Consider the following 25,717-nt stretch of genomic DNA (forward strand, 5'->3'; position numbering starts at 1 on the left):
TGATCATAAATGAAAAGTTATGTCCCTTTACATTGTCATCATTCTCACTGGCTATGCATTCTTAAAGAAGCGGTGATATGTTGGGCTGAGGGAAGCCCCAATAATCCCAACACACCATGTTGATCACTATCTCATATATTAAAACCACTACTTTTTTTTTAATGTACAAAGTGCTTTTAACAGTGTTTTATCCTTTCAAGAGACAAAACTTTTAAATAACAGGAAAAAGATTCAGACTCACACATCAATTAAGGCTTCATCAGCGACTTATCACTCATTCCTGTGGAGCAAAGACAAAAGGAGCTGGGGGGGTGGGGGGGGGGGGTGGCTTTAATAAAAAAAAAACCTCCTCCTCAGAGCTGAAGAGTTCATTACCGCACTGAACATGAGTGGATGAATCGAGGGGCTCCTCCTTCTAAAAACACTGAGTCGTGTTTTACTTTAAGGCTTAAAGGGAACACTGAAAAGTCCAGCTGGGTTTCAGCTGAGGAATGCCAGAACTGCACCACTACCAAGTTGGAGTGCTACATAAAAATATACATCTAATGTAGAAACCACGAGCTATTACCAAACGTATGGCCGTCATGACCTCTCTTTTGGCACAAGGTGGGGGCAGTAATGTTAGTAATGTAGTTTTTGACAACCCCCTTTCAACTGAGATGAATATGATTGGTCAAACATATTTTTAAGAAAACAATTCGGAAAACACAGCGTGTAACTAAATAGAGAAAATAGAGCACATCCTCTGAATCCTACAGAAACATTGTCTCTAGATCAGGAATAAGGATCAATCCAATGTGTCTGAGTGACCAAGAGAAGCAATATCAAGTTATATAAAAGGGATAACTTGCTTCTATAATTCCAACTAGAAATGTGGGATCTGCTCCAAAATGTTTGACATCTTGTGTGCACGACCAGATCTTCCAGGAAACCAGACAAAACCATAACAATAACGCACACTGACAATCACCTGTGTTGTGCATTGGAGAGGTGAGCTGAAGAAAAAGATTTGAAATGAGTTGAAATGTCAGAAGTTCACAGGGACGTGGGTGGATGTTTAGAAATGTAAATGTGAAGCAGCCTCCAAAGTTTGGATAAATACTAAAATGCACAATCTTAGTACCAGGAAAATATTTCATAATTTGCAATACATACAAATATTGCAAGTATCCTTCATTTTGTAACAATACACAGTGGAATATTTTAGATTTGTGCCTCAGCTGGTTTGTTAAAAAATAATAAATGAAATGAGATGATTATTTGGACACTATTACAGGGACAATATTTAAACACTCATCCTTTAAAGACTATGAGTGGACATCTAACAGGCTGACTTCAGACAGATTTAGCATTTAACCTTTTTAAATGCTATTTTGCGTGACCTTAATTATATTTTATATATGTTTTCATTTATCTTTTAGTATTCTTCAAATATTATATATGTTATTATTCTATATCCTTCTTTATTTTCTCTGTTGTTTGTTTTTAAATATTTAAATTCAATACTTTGTCATAAGAAAATAAATGTAACTTTTATTTTCCTGTGTAGTTTTGAATATGACCATGTGAGTCACAGATTATACTGATCAGAGGATTTTTGAATCCACGACACATCAGCTCACTACAGTTGAATGACGTTTATATTATAATTATCCGTTTTCAAAAATACATGGCTCTTAATGGAAATACCTTTCAATCTCAGTGTCAGCAGCTCAAGCACACTACATCAGCTAGAGGCTGATTATGAGTGTGTATAATTAATTTATCTGATATATGAGATTTTCTATCTATATCGTGTGGAGTTATTAAAAATAAAACATGACTACAATGTTTCTGGCCATGTAAATGCAGTTATTTTGTCCTCGCCTCTTCTTATCCGATGAGCCTTACAAGCATTTATACTGTGTGTTCCCTTTGCAAGCCACAGGATGAGGAGGAGAGCGAAAGCTGTGCCAGCGCTGGTCTCTCGGAGACACGGTCTGTCCTTAACTAACAAGCTCACATCCCTAAACACAGCCTGGACGTGGAGGAGCTCTAGACTGGATCGTAGGCACTTCTTCAAGTTTCAGTCACAGGACTTCTCTCCAGGACCTGAGAGACCACAGAGTCCCTGCAGAGGAGATTTGACCTCACTGAACACCATCTTCACGTACACACCCTCCAGATTGCTTGACTTTCCAAGTAAAGGGAAATGTTGCTGACATGTTTACACACATGAGGTACCCCATGTCAGGTCAGGTTGGTTTTTCTCTATAGTAACCTGCAATCTTTTTCACAACATCGTGTTATGAAGTAGGAACTTGGTCACCCCTGTTTTCTTGGATACTCAGTAGTAGTCCATGACCTCAACCTAATGGCACCACATCGCTGATGACGACTGTCAAGGTCCAACAGGTTTGTCTTGTCCTCACAATGGATCTGAATGGCAACTGGAATTGGAATATCCCACACGTGTGAGAAATATCTCTTCTTCTTCCCTGGAATGGCACTTTCACAGAACTGCAGCCACATGCCGCTCTTCTGTCTCCCCCCCTAGAGGGCAGTATCGTAGACTTCCTGCTGTAGAAAGGGAGCTGGGCCTGGACCTGGAACCATGTTGGAGGGAAATGCAGGCGGGTGCGGATGATCCCACACGGGCTCTTTGAAGGAGGGTGTTATGGAGGAGCCTGAGACGAGCGGGCTCTGGCCTCTTAACTGCTCCCTGACTTCCTGCTCCAGACTTGGTGGAACAATCAGCTGATCCTCTGGGTCCTGCTGTGCTGGGGCGTTGAAGTAACCAGACTTTTTCTTTGGAGCCTCCAGGGCCACTTCAATAAGATTGTGACTGTCCTCAGGAGCAACCACAGAGCCATTGGACAACTTCTTCCCGAACAAGCTGCATGTGGAAGGGGACTTCTTAAGGTCAGCGATCTCTCTCCCACATACAGCCAGCAGGCAGCCGTTTGTGGCAGAAACCACCACGCTGTTCTGTCTGCGCATTTTGCCGTTGGGGTAGTCAGAGTTACGCGTTTCAAGGTCATAGTCTTGGGCGCTCTCAGTGGACCCTGACCGCAGCTGGAAAGCACAGCAGTGGATGTCCACCTCTACTTCTAACTTGCTGCCATTGGAGATGACACCGTCAAGTGGAGCTTCATCGTCACTGTCCAAGCCGTTGTCGGACTGGTTACTCGAGAACGTAGCGCTGGAGGGCTGACGCTGGAATAGGCCCGGGTGGGTTCCTGAACCACCTGAGCCTGGCACCATGATCCCACAGAGCGTAGTGGCAGGGTGTATGCTGCACCGTCTCTCTGGGCGGGGTGCAGGCCCAGATGATTGGTGCTCGTCTGAAGCGGTGGACCCCGCCTCACTGCCCACCTCTGAGGCTGACGTCTCACTGCTGAACTCAGAGACGATACCACTGCTGAATGAAAGGGTGGCCGGTTCACTGGGGCCCGGGGTCACGGTTACAGGGGCCGGAGGGGCACCGCAGGGTTCAGTGGTGGAGACTGGCGGCTCACAGGTGCAGCTGTCCTCGCCGATATGCAGCGACACCACCACAGCCCCGATGTTGTCCTTGCAGCCATAACTCTGGGCGAGCGTACACAGCTTCTTGGCAGCAGCACGTGGATCTCTCACAGCCTGCACGGTGCACACGGCCTCCTGATAGGAGACCCATTCGAACAGAGCTCGATTACCCAGGATCAAGAACTCATCCTGGGAACAGAGCGGCTCAGTGTGCACCCAGGGCTTTGGAAGCACCCAGGGAGACAGGTAAGAGCAGCCCAGCAGCCGAGAGCAGCATGTCACTCCACTCACTTTGTTATCCTATAAAACAGGAAGTGCATTAGACTTGTGAATCAATGTGAAGCTTCATAATAAAGTCTGCTATCTGCTGTCAGTCTCTACAACACCATCCAATAAAATAATAAAATACTGCACTGTTTTTACTCACGTCACTCTACTTATCAGGTTTTGCTATAGTTCTAACAGAAAAGGGCATTTTGCATATATATACTACTGTATATACAGCTTTCTATAGTTGTACTAAATAAAATATACTGTTTTTATCCATGTATATACATACATTTATATATACGTAGCATGGTATATTCTTTTTGAATACCATATCTGACTAAATACGTAGAAACGGTCAAATCTGCAAATATATGGAAACCTCTATCCAAATATCTCTTTATACTTATGCACAAATACAGTAATACAGCTTACATGTACCTCAAAGTATGAAGCTACACATTAGCATTTGATCAACCGTCTACATTAAGGCTCTTATGTAAACACACAAACATTTAAGCTGTTCATTACCTCTGTAATTATGGCTTTACTGAGTTTGACTCTCTCCATCTCCTCAGTGCAGTTCTCCAAACTGTAAACCTTAGAGAGGGGTACGGGTCTGCCGTTCCGACACAGCACTGCCTGGCAGGTGCCCACGTTGGCCACAGTGAGGCTGAGGTAGCCTCCCGGATCTGAAGGCTTGTGGTGGATGTAACACAACAAGGCGGACGCACCCAGTTTCTGTCCGGCCATTCCTAGTTTCCTGTCCCATTCCAAGAGAAACAAACTCTTAAAGTCACCAGTTACAGCCTCACACAGCAGCGACTGCAGTTTCTTGATATAAAAAGGTTTAAAGAAGACTAACTCAAAATCCCTCGTACCTGTGTGAGGTGAGGAAAGTGTTGCACATGTACACGTTGTCGATACTGGAGTGCTGAAGCTCCTCACACAGCACATCTCCCATGGTGCACTGCAGCAGCCGAGGCACTTCCTCATTGCGGTCTCCATCAAAGATACCGTAACATGCCTCCACGCAGTCTCCAAACCGGTCGACAGTCAGCACAGACACACACAACCTGTCGCCAAAATGATATCCACTTTAACAAATAGACCTTACATTCAGAGATAAACGCTTCAGCATGCAACACTGCTCCTCCGGGTCAGGGGGTGACAACTGATATAAGACGCTGCTGTCTGGGCCCCTGTGGTGCCCATGATCCTGGAGGAGCAGCCGGGCTCTCAGCACTAGCACAAGCATTGAATTGCATTAAATCCAACAGAATTATTAGGTCCCACTGCACCAACTAGGCTAAATAAAGATCCAATGACTGTCCTGATGCCAGAGCTATGTAGGTGCCTGTCAATGATTCAGATACTGACTCAGTTGTAGACATCTGCTCTGTGTTTCTATGGCAACATCCAGACAGAGATCTATACATTAAATCAACGCACAAAAACATTTTGTTAAGAGTTATTATATATTTGACAGAAGACTTACAGGGTAACAGACCCCATGTAGACAAGAACGACACTGAATGAATAATCAAGTGTCTTAATTTAGGAGATATAAAATTATTTACTTGTACACGAAAATTACTGTATATATGTAGCTCTATATGTTCACAAGCCAACAAAGAAAACACATAGGAACCAAAAGCAGTGCTCACTTGTTTCTTTGACCGCTCATTTCAGAGTAACCATGGTTCCACGGAGTTGGGGCACTCAATGCGTCACCTGCTGTTGTGGTGGGTTTCTGGTCTAATTTGAGGGTTGTGATGTGACTGAAAAAGGAGAAGAAATACAATAGAAGGATGAATGGAATGGATGCACAACATATATACACAATACATGTTTCACTTCAAGAATTACTCCATATACTCCAAGTAGGTCTATAGACAACTACACAATCTAAAACCTATGTGTCTGTTCTTAATTTTCTATTGACACATTTTCAGTAAGTCATTTTTTAATCATTTTTTTAAAGGGGGTCAAGGTTTTGTTACTCACCTGAAGAGGTTGAGGGTTTTGTGTTCCAACATCAGGCTGTTGTTGCCCGTCAGGTCCAGGTCCTGCAGAGTAGCAGGCAGCGAGTCGGGCAACTGGATCTCAGTCAGCTCATTACAGCTCAGATCCACAAGCTAGGAATGTTTTTCAAAGACACATTAGCCGAAACAGGCTAAACGTGATCATACACTTAACAAGTCAGGCTGGGGGAAAAAAACTGACCTTGATCTCAGGCAGGTTGAGGATCTCTGGGAAGACAGTAATGTGGTTGGAGTGTGCGATGAGGGTGTGCAGTCTCTTACAGCTGGACACAGTGGAGGGGATCGTCTTGAGCTTGTTGCCGCTCAGATCCAGCTCCTCCAGCAGCTCCAGCTTACTCAACTTGCTAAAGACAGACAAACATTAGAGGGACAAACGCCAGTGAGGGGAACCAGTCAAATTACTTACATTACAGTACCATCACCTCACTGGGTACAACCATATGTAACTGTACATGGGCTTAATGTTAAATAAAAACATACAGTAAGTGAATGATGGCAGAAACACATAACAGACAATCAATGATGCCAAATTAGGGATCGAATCAAACGTGATAAGTTAAGGGACAAAAAAAACAATGAAATATAATGAATTATTCCATGAATTTTAGAAAATGATAAACAGAATAAAACAACAAAAAGCCCCACTATGATTTGACGTTGATAAGACAAACACTTTATTTAAATTATAGACTAACATGAGGGCAAAAGCAACCAACCTGGCAGGGAAGGAGAGCATTTGGTTGTAGGCAATGTGAAGGACCCGCAGGTTCTGGTGTCCAACCAGCAGAGCACCACAGTTCTCATTCAGGTTGTTCCCCGTCAGGTAGAGCTCCTGGAGCGTGCTGAGGCTCTCCTCTGATTGGCTGCTAGGAGGAATTCTTTCCAGGGCATTGGCTGACGCATTTAAGAATTTCAGGCTGTGAGGGAAGACGAATAACAACAGAGAATGACAAAAGCTACAGTAGAGAACATCGCCAGCGTTTCATCCAACACAGTATCCAACTGTTCCTGTCTTGTGGGGGTTAAAGCTACAAATTAGGGATCCCAAATTCTGTTTCTTCAGTTGTCATCTAAGAGTCGGAAGGAGCAGCTCATTTTGGGCAAAAGGCCGGGTACATCCTGGACAGATCGACAACTATCCCAGAGCTGACATATAGAGACAAACAATCCTTCAATTTATAGTATATATCGTGTATAGTCTTTGGAGTATTGGCGGAAACCCATTCAGACACATGGAGAAACCTCCTGTGAGACAACCACCGCCCGTTTTTCCCTTCCTGAATCCATTTTTAATCATCCAGGACAAAGTGGGTACAAACAGATTAGACGCTGGATGTAAGTGAAGCTGAACTCAGCTCCACCAGTGAAAAGAATAGAGGACAGATAGTTTTGTTGGTGGGAGAGGATACTCTTAAAAAGTATGCGCATAGGCCTGCGTAGAGTACGGACAGTAATTTGAGCTTCAGTGGTGCTTGTGCTGTTGTTAAGTTACTGCCTGTGTGTTCACATACTGAACAATAATAAAACTTGTCCTTGTACAAGCCTGTGAACAAGTGAACCTTATCCCGCTGTTGCTTTAAAACAAAGTCAGGCATCACAGTACCTGTGCAGTGATATCTCTGCAGCCTTCGAAAGACTGTTGACGTCACCCTGTGTCTTCACAAGTATGAATATGATCAACCTGGTTTCTGAAGCTACACTCATACTGTTTCCATCAGTCCTGAGTGTAACCGCTCTCCCTCGTAAGCTGCACAGCTCTTGGAAAGGATATCAGGAAACCCATCATGCTCAGAACAGTTTCTGCCATTACGTCTCTGCATTAGAGACGGTAAAGCACATTTGAGCTTCTGAACTGCTAATGGGTGTTAAGTGATTTACCGCACAGGAAATTGAAGCGCAGGCAAGGCTCCAGTTACGGCCTCAAATGCGCCGCTGATTTTGACCACAATCCCTACATAGCTACTGTACATACAATATATACTTCATTATTTTAGAGATGAAATATACAATCTATATTTTATACTTCCAAAACAGTCAGCTGCGATGAATATTCAGCTACAACACAGCAAGGGACACAATACAAGTAAAAGTTTCAAAGCAGAGGAACGAGCTGAGAACCGACTTCGAGTAATGGCATAAAAAGAGTTGGGAAGAGAACGTAAAAGGAAAACCCAAAGAGAAAAGGGAGAGAAGGGGTAGGGGGACTCACTTTAAGGCTTTGTAAAAGAGACTCTCAGGGAGTTCAGCCAGCTTGTTGTGCTGGAGGTCCAGGGCTTCCAGAGGGACGTGGTCAAGTAGGTCAGGCACTCTCTGCAAACGATTGTTCCCAGCCAGCAGCTTTCTCAAACTCAAGCTGTTGAGCAGTCTGTCCGAGGCCAGAAGAGACATAAGAGAGCATGATTAGGACAAGGACAAAAAGAACGGCCCCCCCCAAAAAAGGCAAAGACCCAAAGTACATCTTCTCCCAGAGCAGACTGGATCACTGTGAAGCAGAGGATGGATTCGTCAAACATGGCAAGACATGCTAACTAATCCATCAAAGACCTTTAGAACTTGGCTATCCAAAAAGACCAACACAGCCTTTTCTTCTCTCCTCAAACCATCTCAGAAGTCATGAGATGGAACAGTGCAGAGAGGAATATTATCTCATTAGCAAGAGCTTCTCACAAGTCTTATTCAAATGCAAATGCCTCGGCTGAGAGCTGGCAGTGAGTGATGGCAAGTCTGAGCCAAGCACTACAGCAGGCCACGTTTTACTGCTGCGACCAGAAGACAGATACTGCTTTTCACAAATTGACTGATAAGAGCTGGTTTTTGTCCCTTGTTCTTTCCACGATTCCACCCCCATCACAAAATCTTTAACTGGACATCGTGAAAAGCAGTTTGGCATTAGTGTGAGATATGAAAAAGCCAGACCATGTGTACTGAGACTCCTGATCTCTTATTTCTGCATGGTGTAGCCAGCTGTTTGGTTCACAAGGCTGAATGAATTCATGTTACACAATACTAGAAATAAAGCAGAGCAGAGAAGGTTCAGGACTAGTGAGAGAAAAGGCCAATAACCTGGAAGGAAGCTCAGACAGGAGGTTGTGTGTGATGTCCAGCATCTCAATTTTCCTGCAGTCGCACACCCAGTCCGGAAGGTACTCCAAAAGGTTCCTGTCTCAACACACGCACACACACACACACACAAGCGCACACACACATACAGATACACACACAAACCTCAAACTGAGCAGAGTTGACATCTTGAATTTCACTGTACAGATGAGCAAACCGTGTTGACATTAGAGTAAAAAGGAGATAATATTAAATTATGTGATTCCGTATGTTCACAAAATCAAGAGAAGTTGAGTGGAAAAAGGAAATTCTACAGATATTTTCTACACCTGGCATCTGGTTCCAAAGCAGCTTGAGGCAAATATACGCATAATGAGGACTGACATACTGGGGCGATTTCTGCATAATTGCACAGTAAACCTACAGTCACCCAGCTTTGAATACATATAATAAAATAAAGCAGCCTTTAATTCTATGTGTAAGGCCAACGTGTATACCAAGTCAATCCATTCTCAATTAGAGAGGAGGACTGATGGTCATTATTGCTATTTTTATTATTATTATATTGTAGACAGGATTGTTCTTCTCCTCCAATACGTCTTAAGAGTTTAGCTTATCAATTATACAATTAATCATTCAAATTTGGCTACACCATCTTTTACCCCGACTAGAATAAACTACTTTTATTAAAGCACAGAACTTCTGTTCAAGAAACCGATTATTCCCAACCAGAACTCACTGTGATAGCTCCATGTGTGTCAGCTGGTTAGGGACCGGATAGAAGTTGACTGTGGTGAGGCCTGTGGACAGAATAAAAGCGCAATCAGCAGCTCAACATCTGGACCATTCGTTTTTATGTTTGTGTGTTTATGAGATGCACGTATCACTGGGGAGAAAGGGCTGACACACACAGTCAAACAAACAGTCGGGCTATAACAGGGGCGAGTTGCCGCTCTTGTCTGACTCACGGTTGCTGCTGGCCTGAAGCATGCGCAGTGTGAAACCGCTGAGCGTGAGTGTCACCAGCTGGTTGCGCTGGCAGTGCAGAGTCTCCAGGTTGCAGATGGAGCTCAGGTCTAACGTGGCCAAGCAGTTGTCCCGTAGGTCCAGCTGTGTCACCTGGCTCGCCGCGTCTGGACTCTCACTCTTCACCCAGCGCAGCCCATTCAGCCTGGATTCACAGAGGAGAGCACAAGGGATTAAATATCATCGGTTATCAGCGCAGGAGCAGAGGTGAACGCCTTTGAACGGAAAGTTCAGGTGACATCTATAGAAAGTTTCAGTGCAGGAAGTCCCCTCTGCAAACTGTATTTCTGTTGACAAATTGAACCATCTCTAGTGACAAATAGTCTGAATACATGACTGGGAAGCAAATACAACTACTGTTTACTATAATAAATGCACTGTTTTCTAAAATTCCCAATGTGAACATATGAGTAAAACATATTTCTAGTTACAGGGGACCATGCACAGTCATCAAATTAATTTCACTGAGTCACCTTAAAGCTATTTTTCATCTGCATATATCATCTTGTTTTCAGTACCCAGAAGCAATAACACACATTTCTTTGCATAATTACTGTCCTAAAAACACACAAACTCTGGTATACTAGAGTTGAAGTAAACAATTACTCATTTAATGCTAATTACACACATTACTACCTCGGGTATGAAAATCTATTCGTGGCATCAAAGATTTTGTGTGTGTGTGTTTTTCTTAATGACAGAGGCAAATCCATTGACTATGTTTCACTGGGGGAAGCTTCATTTAAAATCTCAGATTTGACTATTCAGCTCGAACAAAGACTGTGAATTTATGACGGTGCTCCACTGTGAGATCCATGCTCACCTTGACCTCATTCATCCAGTTAATAAACAACAATTTCTCTTTTTACGAGAGCTGCCAGCCCACTAATCCACCACAGACGCACCTTGACCTCACAAATATCTCCTGCCACTGCCAAACCACAACTCCACTCCTGGGGTTGAATTACTAGCTGGCAGTGGGCGGAGCAGCCGTAGCTGTTCTGATCTTCACACCGGTGAGAATATCAATGACCAAAGCTTTTCCCTCCATCATGACCTACCGCAGAGGTTCCCTTGAGCAAATCACTTAGCCCCCAGCTGTTCCTATGGAACTGCTACCAAGCCAACAACTACGTATGACTGATGTTCTGGGCAGCTTCCAGGTGGGAGCATAGGTGTGGATCAAGGTAACACATAAAATAAAACCCATTTGGGATCAGCAAACCTGGCATCTACCAAAACAAGTAAAAGGAGAGTGTTACAGGAGCGGAGGGGTACGTGACAGACGATCAGTGTGTTTGTGTGGGAGAGAGAGGTAGAGCCAGGCAAAGGGAACTGTCCTCCTGTTCTTTTTGATTCGTTGGGTTTCAGCGTTTAAAAATAAACTGCAGATCCCACGATCTAGTTTGCAGCATTAACTATCAGATGCTCATCTACACACACAAATTATCTATGTGCACACACGGCCCTCTCTCTGGAAGGGGATGTGGAGATTGCTGAGAGGAGATGGCAGAATTTACAGGTTATCAATGAGGATGGAATTTTGGGCAATTTTGGTTTGAAGAGGATAGCATCTCCCCTTATCCCCCCTCATCCCACTAAAACTCGCGAATGGACATGAAGATGCATTCTCTATCTCTTCCTGGTTCATGTTGACTACCAGCTGTGAAGGTTGTCAGTGACAGTTTCACCTCATCATCGCTCCAAGAAATCAAATCCCTCACGGTACTTTTCACCCTTGTTGTTTCTCAAAGGTATTATTTTCTGTATCAAAACAACGGTCTGCAGAGTCAACACCAACTGCTTCCTGTTTACACCAACATGCACAGAGCAATCGGTGATGTGTTTTCAGGTGTGATATTATGGACGAGGTTTATTACTGATACAGAGCTTAAACGCCTATGTGGACAGATATAGTTTTAAATAGTCAAAAAGTAGTATGGATGTAACCTGATATGGCCTGAATCACACATTTACCCTACATTATCCAGGCAATGACATATGGGAATGTTGAGAGAAAAGATGGATGAGAGTATTAGAAAAGAGAGAGACGTAGAGACTATGAACTATGCGGAGGTTGGGAGCTGTGTGTCTCGTGGCCGGGCCTCACCGGAGGTCGATGTTTTTCAGGTGGCTCATTATGGCCAGAGTACACAACTCCAGAGTCTCCACTCTGTTCCCAGCCATGGCCAACTTGTCCACTGCACTCAGCCTCTCCAGCACAGCAGGGATGTGGGAGAAGCTGTTGAAGGAGAGCCCCAGGCTGTTGAGCTGGGACAGGCCACCCAGCTCCTCGGGCAGGGAGCTGAGGTGGTTTCCATCCAAAGACAGAGTCTGCAGGCTACGAGACAAAAGGTCAAAACAGTCATGTTTTACTTACTTCTACTTCAAAGAGTGGACAAAATATCCGCTTTGTGGATACAGTCATTATCTGCAGGGAAACAGCCGACATCAAGTGGATACAGAGCATGAAAATTAGAGCGATTTAGCATCCTGACCTAATCTGATTGCATAACCCAATTTATTCTTTCACTGACTCCATAAAAACAATGTAAGGACATGAATTATATCCCAAAAAATTATCTAAGAGATCAAAATTCAAGATCACAAAATATTGATATAAAAAATGTAATATTTTAGCAAAGAAGTTAATGAGTAAAAATGTTGTTATTATCTTCCTTAATTCTGACAGACCACAGATAAGCTGAAATACATTTTTTTAATGTTTTCATGGATGTTTCTCTTATGGCTGGTTTTCACTGGAATACTGGATTTTTTGAGAGGTAAGCCATAATAAAGAGAAATGTAAATTTGTCAAATTATAATCAAATGATCATTATATTATAAATTAAGTATGTTCACATTTTCTGCTTAATGCAACTGTGGGGAATCTGTGTGACTCAATAGTTTCACATTTAAAACTTAACCCTCATAATGTCCTCTAATGGTGGTAGCAATTGCCATGAATGCAGGGTTTCACTGTGTGTCTTTCTTTAGGATTCAACCCCTACAGCATCTATCGGTTCAGTTTTACATGTGCTGCTATAGTAACTTATCGAAATTGTGAAGTGTGAACCCTTTGTAGATCTGTATCCCAACGTATCTATTGTTTACAGTGTGAAATCTGCAGTGTGTAGATAGTGAATGTGTCTCACTGTGTCGCACCTTAGAAGGTTGCCTATCTGTAATGGGACCACGCGGAGGTTATTGCAGGAGAGGTTGAGCTCGGTCAGGGTGAGGATCTCACACGCACATTCAGGGAACACACCCAGACGGTTGTGAGACAAGTTCAGGCTCTTCAGCTGGGAAAACCTACACAAAGACAGAACAGCACGGAGGACCATGAGCATTTACAGGGTGACCGCAAAGAAATCTGCAAAAACATGGAACATCTCAACTTTTTTGGTTTTGTTTATTAAGGTTTGTTGCCAATTACGTTTTTGAAAAATAACATAATAGCTGTCTTATACCAGTGAATGACGTCCAAAGAAGTGTAATGATTCTGTAATGACTTCCCACAATCTGGAAACACTTTATTGTGATGTTAATTTTTGTCCTTGTGACAAAGAAAATGTACATTTACAAAATGCAAAGCACTTTCTTTAACCTAACAGCAATCAAAGGCTGCTGTCCTGACTGTGGGAGTTTTGTGCTGTTATTTGTGCTTCAGGCTTGCTGCAGGCATGTTATTAAGACACTTAAAAAAAAAAGCAGCAGGCAAGAAACAAGAGTTCACAATGAAAAAATAATTAAAATTACCCCCAGCTGTGCCTTAGCATTACCAGCAAATGTTGCTTCTAGATTTAGACCAGCCAGTCGTACACTTTAGTGCCTCTAAGCCAACAAGAGGATCGAAAGCACTCTGCTGATGTGTGTTAGCTCATCCATAAAATGTATTGTCACACCTGAGGTCTCAGCTGTTTCAAATGGGAACACAACCCAGTTCAGATGTGTGTAACATGCAGGAATGAGGTGATGAATGAGGTGGTGCAGTGCGTGTGCACTAGTCAGTCAGATCATCCATATTCATATCATATTCCTCTTGTTATCTCAGGGGCTGTGAGTGGTGGAAGTGGCTGCCACGAATCACAGCACTTTTCAAAGAACAGACCATGTCCTTTAATTCATGCTTCCTCTTACTAAATATGCAGAGGCAGCAACAGAGGGGTGCAAGACAGTTAGGTGTAAATCTTCTTCTTAGCAAGTTGCAGAATAGGTTCTGACATCATGTTATATATTCAGCAATACAACATAAACACACACAGACACACACCCAGCCGAGCTCGACAGCTGGAGGGATACAACGGGGACTGGAGGGGTTGGAGGTGATTAGCACTTAATCCATCTGCTGATGAATCCTACTTTCCAGTGAAGAACTGGACATGAAGCTGAATTGTTGTGTGGAACTGGTTTCCTCAAATGAGAAGAGATCATAAGCTGTGTGATGAGCCTGGTGGCCTGGTGCGTCATAGAGAGCCTGACAAAAAGCATGTCATGGTGCAACACTGAAACAGCTGCAAGCTGGTGATCATACCTGTGGAGAACCTGCAGTGATACAGCAGATTTTTTTGTAGCTCTCTTTAAGAGCTCGAGAGCATATGTTTACATTATCAGTGCAGGAAATGCATCAATAGATATGCTGGAGCCAAAATGACAGACGTCTGGAGATATCACAAAACACGGGATAATACTGCACTGACTTAATGAACAAATGCAATAATAACTATCTGCATAGCTCAGGCAAAGTTTGACTGGTTTGATTGATGACAGCACAGTATCAGCTCCAGAGCAGCACCTGAAAACACATTAAGAATTTTCTCTTGTGCAAAAACTTATTTCAGTAACACGACCCCTTTCGGCCTCAAGAACGAGATTCACTGATTCTGATGTTCTTGTGCTGAAGGACAACCTCCTTTGTTCCATCATGTCATGCCGGTGTGATTACCTGGGGAGGTTGAGCAGCCCTCCAGGCCCCTGCAGGCTCATGAAGTTGTGCCGCAGGTTGAGGTGGGTGATGTCCTGACTGTAGAACAGATACTCAGGCACTGCTTCCAGACTGTAGCAGGAAAGATCCACCATGCTGACTGTCTGAGACACCACCTACACACACAAACACACACACACATACACAGTGAGTTACAAGGCTTAAGGTGCACAAAGGAACTACACTCTCATTTACTGTTTTGTGTGTCAGCATCACATCCTCCATATCATAACATCACAGAAATCCTCCAGCTTCACTGATGAGTGCACATGTCCTGTAAACGTCTTCTGAGATGACAGTTGCAACAGTGCATGTAGAGCAAATTACAATAAAGATGGTACCCTGATGGTAAAGCTGCAGGATTATAAACGCATACACTATTTTCTGAAATGGTGCAACAAAAAATTTGTTAAAAGATATTCCCCAAACTAAGAGCTATGGCACTCAAGGTGACTTTGGCTTACACCTGCAGCTTTAATCAACAGTTAACCATTAGCTATGCTATCAGTGTAAGACCCAATCAAATCCAATCAAGAAAGATTGCAACACTCATTTCCTTCTTTACCTGGAGTTCATCACGTGCCCTGTGGTGAACTCCAACCCGACATACACCTGTAGTTTCCACTGCTTAAAGAGTCTTTATCTCAAGTGAGTGGAAACGCCGGAGAGTGAGAGCAACTACACTGCCCCCAGATTATGCAAAAATCCAGCCACTTTGCTTAGAAACTCACTCACTCACACTTCAGACAGACAACGCCACAGTTTCCAGGCCATTAAAGTTCATCTTCCACGGGGAACACAGTGATTGTGAATTAAAAGACTAACTCTATTAATGGTTGTTACAGGCATTTGTAAACGTGCACACATACTTGCATTGAGAGGACTTGATATGAGGTCATGGTCATTTTAAAGGCTTTAGTTTGTCATGTTGGTGAGTAGTGCTGTGTTAGGCCTGAACAATAATACAAAAAAAAAATGCAGGGTGCACAATGTTCTCGCGTTGGGCAGCAGTAACATGTGCGATTGTGCTTGTTGTGGCACAGTTCAAGTCTCAGATACAACTGTGTGAGAAGAGTCTCCTCCATTAACTACAGGACTGCACACTGTGCAGCAACGCAGAAAATGGGACTGCCACTCAGCAGAGCGTGACATCACATCACTGCTTCAGAGACGACAAAGACTAAATCCACTCATCTCCCACAACAACGACTGATCTGCCAGCCACTTTAAAAATCATCTCCTCTTTAAAAGGAGTAATTAAGTGATGGGAGAGTGGGCGATGGACACAGGCTGAAGGAGAAGAGGGAGAAGGAAATCAGGACAGATATGCGGTTTTGGATGATTTGCATTGTAATTAAACAATGTGGAACACTTTGAAGAAATGTGATAGAGGACGACGACAAGTAGAGACCACGTCCATCAAAAATAACGGCTCGGTTGGAAGGGAATTAAATGGCTCTGATGGAGGTTCAGTGATACGCCAGTCTACACATACAACAGTGCTGCTCCCGGCAGAGCCAAGGAACCAGGGCAGTCTTGTTTTATGCGGATAACAAACTTGTACAATTAGCACCACTGACCAGCATTCCTGTTTGCCTAGTGATGTGTATTGTGGTTCATATACTGTCATGGGTTTGGGATTTTATTGACAATCCTTACAAATATCTGGATGGCACATGTCAGCCGGGATTAGCTCCAGCCCCCCGCAACCCTCAAAGGGTAAGCAGTAAAGATAATGGATGGACTTAAAAATAGGTTAACAGCACTGTTCACAAACCGCCATTTCGTCTAAGTTATCAAGTCCAGACAGGTTGCACTTGATTGACACCTCCTGTCCTGTTTGTTGTCATGCTGAAAATCTCATGATGAGGCCACTGACAGAAACATTGAAAAGATGAAGCAGTAGTTCAGCCTTCTCTTTGCAGTTTGACCTTTTAAACACTGAGGAGGATGTCATGTCATCAATTTGGTCTGATGGTTCCTGGGAAATGAGTTACACAATACACATCCTTCAGTGAATTACTTACCAACACACACACTGATGTGTAGTTTTGTCTAATGAATGAAAAAGAAATGAATCTACCGGAATGAATTTCACACATTCTGATTTCCTATAAATATAAATGCTGATATGCTGCTCTATATAATGTATCTCTACGCTCCAGTATTCAGCATCATCCTTCATGCTCATTTTGCAGGCACAAATGCACTTGCTGATTTGCTCTCTTTCTCTCTTTAACACACACACACACGCACAATTTATGCAATGTAGCATAAACAGTGGCCCAAATCCACCAAAAACCTTCATCAGTCATCATCCCCGGTCTCCATAGAAACCTCTCAGAAGAGTCGCAGCCTTAACAGAGAGTGCTTACAGGCAACTCTAACCCAGTAATCCATACCACCATGGTGGAGAGAGATCCTGGATTTAGCATGAATCAGCAACTAATTGGATTTTCTTTTTTTATGTTGGCTCGCTCCTTCCACAGCGAACTGTACGTCGGCTCTGCCTCAGCGGAGCCGCTCATAGAGGCCGCTCGGCTACAGGAAGGAGCTGCAGCACAACGGCCAATGATTAGGATATTAGAGACAAAGCTAAGCAGAAGAGACACAGAGCCGCTGACGACCTGGCGAAATGATCTGAAAGACACAAAATTCAACACAAATACACGTACACACAACTGTGTCATTTAGAATCTTCTAATCTACAGTGAGATGTACTGTTGAATTAAAAACACGACTGATGAGGAGGAAAACATGTCCTCTACGAGTAGTGTTAATAAACTGTGTGAATACAGGTGAGAGTTCATCTCTGGGGAGCCAATCAGATGCACCCAGACAAGCGGTTTCTGATTGGACGACTCACAAGGCAGGAGGCAACTGTGCTCCCAGCTTCTAACATGTGATTAAGTACAACAAGACCAGAGGGGCCGACTGGAAACAAACAAAAGGTTGCTAAGAGAAAAAACACGACAACAAACACACACAGGAACACACACACTCTGTCTCCTGCTTACTTTGGACGCCTGTCGATGCCATCGCTGGTAGTCTGCCAGGGTGTCAAAATTGACAAAGTACGTCTGGGCCTGTGATCCAGCTGAGCTGAACATCAGACAGTGGAGCCTCCGTTTCACCTCCTCCACCTCAATACAAAGACAATACACAGAGTCAATGAGGAGCAACACTGAGATAGTTAATAATTATTACACTGACTGAGAAATACAGATAGATAGATAGATAGATAGATAGATAGATAGATAGATAGATAGATAGATAGATAGATAGATAGATAGATAGATAGATAGATAGATAGATAGATAGATAGATAGATAGATAGATAGATAGATAGATAGATAGATAGATAGATAGATAGATAGATAGATAGATAGATAGATAGATAGATAGATAGATAGATAGATAGATAGATAGATAGATAGATAGATAGATAGATAGATAGATAGAGAGAGAGAGAGAGAGCGAGAGAGAGACATAGATAGATAGATAGATAGATAGATAGATAGATAGATAGATAGATAGATAGATAGATAGATAGATAGATAGATAGATAGATAGATAGATAGATAGATAGATAGATAGATAGATAGATAGATAGATAGATAGATAGATAGATAGATAGATAGATAGATAGATAGATAGATAGATAGATAGATAGATAGATATACTGTATATATTAATCTATGTTGTTTCAATATTCATTTAGTTATTTTCATTATGTGCTGAAATTGACATTAATATCAACTTTTACTGTACCTGTCACTGTATTTCTCTAATTCAGTGATTGAGCACAGAAATTTAGGCTGCATTATTTTTGTAAAATTGTTTCATTATTCAATGTGCACACGTATTTTCCTCTACGTTTGTCAGACTCTTGATGGATGGATAAACATACATCATGAACAAAACGTACAGACCTGGGCCTTACATTACCCACAATGCAACCCGATCGACAATAGTTTACTCAGTTATAGCCTCAAGCCACTAATCTCAGGTAGAGCTGAGGAGTGGGCTATAGAGGTCAGGTAACCTACTCCCCCCTCTTACTGATGCCACAAAGATTTTTAATCATTTTGCAAATTTGTAGTTTTTCGTTCTAACCAACACTGACTCGAGTTACATGACTTGAGGAAAAGCTACATCTGGATCCCAAAAAACACTTTTAGGCCTTTTTCCCCTTATTCAAAGCCTTAGCTTGGTTTAGATTTGGGATCCAATGTTTTCAACAAAATGTTTTCAAAGACCAAGAGGTTAAAGCTTTTCATTAAAACCAAACACTTGCTCTATTATCGACCTCTTTAGGACTCAAGGTGATTAGTTAATTCAGCAGCTGTTTTTCATCGGGTGAGAAAGACAGCATGTAATACTGCTGTGCGGCCTAAACAGCCTAAAAGATTGCTGTGTGTTTCTTAGGATGACGTAGCTCCCCATGTGAAGTGCTGCATCATCTTTTTAACTCCATCCAGCTGTTAAACCCAGCTGTGTTGTTGTAGGGGATCTACACTGAAACATGGACCCCACCTCGGGGGAAAGTGAAAGGTCGACACCTTGTCAGTTTGTCTGAATGCCAAACACTGATCTCTCACCTTCCCCCCCACCAGGGGTAAGACGTGCAACTTCCCAGTCAGGCTGTCTTTCACGGAGGCCACGATCAGACAGGTGCCACAGAGGATGACCTTCCGCTCCGCCCACTTGTGCAGCTGTGTCTTGCCCTTCCTGACGCTGAACACGCCTTTCAGCAGAGTGCGCTCCTGCTGGTCGGCGTTCACGGGATGCTCTGGAAGAAAACAGTCCACATCCGGAGGTTAGTAATCTAATTCTGAAGAACCCCCACTCCTCCTGTGATTAACACATTTAGCGAACTAATGGAAAATGTTCAGCAGTGGAAGATGAAGGGTTTCAGAGAATGAAGTCATGTAGAAACTCACAGGTCAGAATGATATCACCCATAGTGTAGTTGACTTATTAACGTAGTAATTCTAGGAACTGGTCTGAAATCAGCACTGAAGGTGATCGCTGCCCCATTATCTTATAAACTGTTCATCTGGATACATCTCACTGCAGAATAATTGGTTTGACCTGATAATGAGACGGTTTTTCCATTAAACTCCATTATTCAAAATCAAATCAATTAAAGCAACGTAATTGCGCTGCTGCACAAGATATTTGGGTCATTTTGTTGCATAAAGCTCGACTCAGCAGACTGTTTCACTATGAATCTAAAGTATTTCAACACTTATCAGTGTCCAAACATTGAATTATTTTTGGCCGGCACCGCCGAATGATACTCTATTTTTTTAATAAACATTTATTTCATTCTGAAGCTACATACATGATTTGCTCAGCCCTTCCTGCATGGCTCTGCTCTCTCCTTTAGTCCTTTACCCCTTCTCATCCCAAAAGACACACACACACACTGAGTGTTGCATCCAAATGCAATACAAATCCAATGGTGACAAATTCTTCAGAGATAAAAAACAAGAACAACAAAACCTTGAAACGGCCACTGTGTGTCGGGGCTTACAGACACTTGGATGACTCCACAGGAGCAGTTTGGAGGCATGCTATGTTTCTTTTCTGTTGTTTTTGTACGTGATCACCAGTTACTTTAATTGTCACCCACCCCCCATCACCATAGTGGTGAGTAGATAATGAGGGTATCGTCATTTTTGGGTGAGCTATTACTTTAAGCTTCACTCTTTTCAATGAAATGATGCCAACTTGCACAACACACAGCCACAGCTGGCCCATGCTGAAGGACACACCTGGCATGAGCTGCTGTCTCTGCCAGTTTTCAAGTACACTCAGGTTAATGGCAGGTCGGATGAGCACGAAGGAGACGCAGCCTCAACCTTGTGTCCTCTGTTGTTAAATTTTCCTCAGAACAGCCTATGCTGCCTCCCACTCATTTGCAATCTGGTCTCTCTCTCTCTCTGCTCTCTCCCTTGATCTTGCTCTTCCCTTTCCCTTCACATCCACATGAAATGAAAGCCTCCACATGTTTTTCCTCGACGGGGAAACTGACGATGAAGAAGCCAAGTGCTTCTCACAACAAACTGGCTCCCCCTGGCAGATCGATAACAGCGGCTGATCCTTCAGTGTCCCCCTGACTCAGAGGGGAAATTAGAGACACTGGGTAGTATAGAGATATAAAAAGGGAAACACCAGGACTGTTTGTTAGTACTTCGAAATCAAGCAAAACACAGAAAAATGTCAAGTACCAAAAGTTGGCATTGAATTCTTGTTCACACTCTTCTTTAATTAACCCTTCATATGTATCATAGTGAAAATCTGAGGAGTCATCATTAATACAGATTTTTAAACCCATTCAATGAATCCACACATACCTCCCATCTCTAGAATACAGTCGACAGCTGAAAGCTTAAGTTATAATAAACCAAATATAATATATTCATTAAAACAAGTAATTATGCAAAACACTCGCCCACTGCTGCACGTCCATCAATAAACTCATCACCGCACGCCCACTCGCTACGAGCAGACACAGGTCTACAGGATCCCCCCGCTGGCTTCACAGCACATCACCAGCAACAAGTCCACTCCACAGCAAGCCTCGATATGCTTTCCATATATACTTCCACACAGTCTGATCCACCTTATCGATGAGCTGAACAGCTTTATTGCAAGAGACAGTTATTAAACAGCCCAAAAATCAGCTAGAAGTGGTTTGGTTAAATAATTCCAACCCTTGAAATCGTTATAGCAATAAATAGCTCACCATTGTGATGATGTCTTCATGTTGACATTTGGTTCCCTTTGTACAAGTATGTATGTGTTCTTCTCCCCATACAATTCAACCTTAGTTTCATCCGTGTACAAACATTCCCTTCCTTCAGCTGTTGTTGGGTTGTTTCACTTTCAATGTCAAGTGCCATGAGAGTGGGAAAAACATGCCCAGAGATAAATGGCACAAATCGGATGCTAAATGGAAGGCCTGTTGCCCTACTGCTATTTGACTGACTATTCGCTAATTTGCCAGGACAAATTTCTATAATAATACATTTTTAAATGTTCTACAGCATTAAATTGTACATCTGATGATGTTCATCTGCTGAGGAACATTGTTAAAAATCATTCGGTAAAAAAAATTATTGGGGCAAAAAAGGCTAAGGTAGCTTTTCAAAGATGTTTCTTTCATGTATTTTCCAAATATGTAATTCAGGAGGGAGAGTCAAGAGCTTGTGTGGTACTGATTGTGCATCCTGTGCAAAGTCATTTTTTCCTATGCACACAACAAATTGCCTTCCCATATCAATAATACCACTTGTCTGAAAACCAATAGCCCATTTATGTAAACAGGTCCCAGCTATAAAGAGCCAACTTCTAAAACAAACACAGACAATCCCTCTACGTCCTCACGGCTGTTGGTTGCTTGGGCAACAGCTTGCAAACTAAATCAAAGTCCGACGAGAGTGTGTAAACTTCCATCATGTCTCCAGCAAACTGTAGCTGCTCTGCAGAAAACCAGCAGATCAATTCCATCCCACGGATAATGAATATTGGTGACCGTTCCCAATGGCTCAAAAGGGGTTAAGTGACATGGCCGTAAAAATTATGTGTAAAAATGTTTTCTGTAAATGCAGTGGGAATCTGAGAGTGGCGCCGGGTTGCCTCCATTAAACAAATCATCAAGCTCCGGCAAATGTCCTCCTCGGAGAAGCTGCCAATCCACAGGGACAGTGTGACAAGTGACAGATCAGAGAGTTGGTACAACTTCATATCTCTCAAGTGTGGCAGCAATTTTCGCTCGCCTGCAAACTGAGTGACATCCCGCTTCACAAGGCAATTCCAGACTAGCAACAAGCCTGCGACAGGTCAAGTCCTGCTCCCTTTTCTTTGAAGACAGAAAATGGAGAGAGAAACAGAAGGAAGGATGGATATGGATGGAAGGAATAAAGGAACTAAGAGTGTGGTTTAAACGTGGTGAAAGTAAGAGAGGAAGTGAACTGAGGAACTTGAAGAGGGAGGAGGAGTAAAGAGGAATTGATCAAACGGAAACAATTTGTCAAATAGATCATTACAGAAGAATTAAAATGAGGAAACTCTGTGTCTTTACATCTATAACGGTAACTATGAAGTGAAATAGTCATTAATCCATATCCACTTCTGCTCTCTTCATAGATAGAGCAGCAACGATTAGTCGATTATCTAATGTTGACTAACAGAAAATTGATATGCAACTATTTTGAAAACAAAGATATCTTTTAAGTCATTTTTCAAGCACATATTTAATCGTTCCTTCTTTTTTTGCTCTGATAAAATGTGATAATGACTTTGATTACTTTTTTGATGATTTATAGACCTTATAAATTAATGATAAAATAGTCTGCACCTGAATCGATTAATGTCAAGATTATGATATAACGTAATTGGTGGTTGTAGCTCTAATTCAAATGATAAAGAGGACTAAGTGTATAATTCAGAACGGCCCTTGATAGGCTGCGTGGCGGCATGCATAATATATTTCGGCAAAATCCCTTTTCAAAGCACGTCGGTGCACTCAGTCAGTATCAAGACAGAGTTAGCACCATTCTGTTCAAAGTATCTGTTCTCCTGCAAACCACTTAAGAGTAAATGAACGCTGCAAAATGCTTCATTTAAAATGATTTGTCATTAGGGTTAGTGTTTTTCCCCCAAACTACAAAAAAAACTTGGCCATTTTGAGAGACTGGAGGGTGTATACTCTCTTTTCTTTGTTTTGAATCACGTATTAGAGTATTTCAATTATTGCAACTGTTGAAAACTCATCCCTGGATCCCAGAGCTTTAGGTCTTGCACAGTTCTGTAGCCGGCGTTAGCATGCAGTAGGGGGTCGGTGGATGGAGGCGGAACCATGGTCTGATTTGACTCTGAACAGCAAGCTCTTTTTGGCAAAAAAATTCAAATTCAACCCACCACCCAGATGCCTCCTCTTGGTGGTCTGTGTTAACCTCCATTTGAAAAAAGTCTTTGTGCTCAAAACTCAATACTGATATCAAATATGGAGAGCCTGCACTGCGCAGAGCAACAGATGGGAGACACAAAAAAGAAGACTGCTTGTGAATACAGATGACAGTAAAACTGACCATTAAAACGATGAATGTCTCTCAGCAGCAGTGAACCATCTGACTTGAAAACTGACCAAGAGACTGCAGACAATCTGCCAGTTTGAAATGGCAAACAGGAAATCCTGCACAGAAACAGAACTCCATCACAAAGCATCATTTTATGGAGGAGCTGGCAGGAAACCACGGAGAGCCCTCTCTCTGCAGAGCTCCCTTGCTCGGGGCGATTCTCTGGGAACCCGGGTCTGAAAAGAAATTCATTTTTCTCAACACTTCATTCTGACTGCTACTCAACTTTTTTCATCCCTGTGAACCAATTCCTTCTCCCTTCCAAGCGTAAAATGAAGAAGCAAACTTGTGCTGGGTTATCCTGTTCCTCCAGGACATGATTATTACGATGAACCACTGGGCCTCAGAGGTTAAAACCAGACATCTTAGGACATCCAAATGCCTCATTTAGGTTTAATTTCCGCTGGTAAATCAGCACCGACCAAATCAATAACTCATTAGGTGACTTCAGACTGCTGGGAGATGACTTCCTTCTGCTCTGACACGGGGCCTGACATGAGCTGTGCACAGCAGCTTCAGCTCTCTGAGCTCAGAGACAAAGATGTAAAAGTGAGATCACCCAGGCAGAGGTGGACCGGGGCCCGGTGGACCAGCGCCAGCGCTTTCAGCAGGCCTGGTCTGTGCTGCAGCTGAATGGGCCGACACAGAGAAACACTGGCCCTCAGGTCTCTGCGGTTGTTTTCACTAGGAGAGTTTTTTGATTAAGTCGGCATTTGGAAGTGTTTACTCGTTTCGCCATGTTTGTTTTCATCTCGTCGGTGCACCTCAGCAGGAGGGTGTTTGTATGGGAAGTGGGAGGGTGGAGAAAGTTCAAGATGAGTTTCCTGAACAAACAAGAGGACGGTGAAGTTTAATCAATTACCTGCTGTATTGCACTTTGAAACAGTGGCTCGAGAGGGAAAGTTGAACTAATATGGGAATAAATGGGTACACGGAACACAAATATATAAAATAAAAGCACGGCCTCTATTAGCAAGTAGATCACTGACTTCTTATAATATAATACTTATAACCCTGTGCAAGTTCTATAGCCAAACGATCCACACAGCTAGATTATTATCAGCCTAAATGCAGAGCTGACACGCACAGTGCACCACACCAGTCCATTCTCTAGCAGAAGCTGTAGCGAAGAAAGGATTTCCCGTAAATCAGGGACCACAATTCACACAAAGCGGCCAATTATACGACCAAAGTCCATTCACAGTATCTGATTCAGTAAGGTGCACATTTAAGTCACTCCTTGTTTACTGTTAACTCAATAGCTTTTAACAAAGTCACACATCATTGAATATATTTTGAAAAATTGTTCCTTGTTCAGGCAGATTGTGTTCTTTAAAAAAGTTTCCAATATAAAAATGCAAAACAACTCACACTTATTGTTAGTATTGTCATTAGTGACAATAGTTTATTAAAAAGGCTTCAGAGTCCGCCTCTGAGCAGACAAAGCCCTTCCTGAGGGACCACAGTTTTGTTTTATCTTCTTAGTGAGATCATTAGCACTGACATTTTCAAAAAGCTAAAGTCTGTTGTTGTGTATTTTAACAATGCAAACAGAAGCTGAATGACTGATGAGCTCCTAAATAGGGAGTTCTATACTGAGATAATACAAAACAAGCAAAACAACAGGCAAACTACCAGTTCAGTCTTCCCCAGTTCTTTTGGAATCAAACAGCCAAATCAAG

The 25,717-nt window shown here is 42.6% G+C and overlaps 1 protein-coding gene across 1 annotated transcript in view; it reads right to left on the minus strand.

The window, feature by feature from the left end:
* Positions 1-332: 332 nt before the first annotated feature.
* Positions 333-25,717, minus strand: part of phlpp2 (PH domain and leucine rich repeat protein phosphatase 2) — a 34,056-nt gene continuing 8,671 nt past the window's right edge. Inside the window, exons 4-19 of the mRNA XM_061067707.1 lie at positions 19,488-19,678; positions 17,904-18,029; positions 14,848-15,002; positions 13,068-13,214; positions 12,013-12,243; positions 9,845-10,047; positions 9,616-9,676; positions 8,880-8,975; positions 8,026-8,181; positions 6,533-6,733; positions 5,998-6,160; positions 5,779-5,909; positions 5,439-5,552; positions 4,653-4,847; positions 4,303-4,534; positions 333-3,804 (exon numbers count right to left, since the gene is read on the minus strand). Coding sequence (XP_060923690.1) covers positions 2,533-3,804; positions 4,303-4,534; positions 4,653-4,847; positions 5,439-5,552; positions 5,779-5,909; positions 5,998-6,160; positions 6,533-6,733; positions 8,026-8,181; positions 8,880-8,975; positions 9,616-9,676; positions 9,845-10,047; positions 12,013-12,243; positions 13,068-13,214; positions 14,848-15,002; positions 17,904-18,029; positions 19,488-19,678 — 3,674 coding nt within the window. The 3' untranslated portion in view covers positions 333-2,532. The remainder of the gene's footprint in view (positions 3,805-4,302; positions 4,535-4,652; positions 4,848-5,438; positions 5,553-5,778; positions 5,910-5,997; positions 6,161-6,532; positions 6,734-8,025; positions 8,182-8,879; positions 8,976-9,615; positions 9,677-9,844; positions 10,048-12,012; positions 12,244-13,067; positions 13,215-14,847; positions 15,003-17,903; positions 18,030-19,487; positions 19,679-25,717) is intronic.

This window comes from Limanda limanda, chromosome 3 (genome assembly GCF_963576545.1).
Source record: "Limanda limanda chromosome 3, fLimLim1.1, whole genome shotgun sequence".
In the NCBI taxonomy this organism is placed as follows: Eukaryota; Metazoa; Chordata; class Actinopteri; order Pleuronectiformes; family Pleuronectidae; genus Limanda; species Limanda limanda.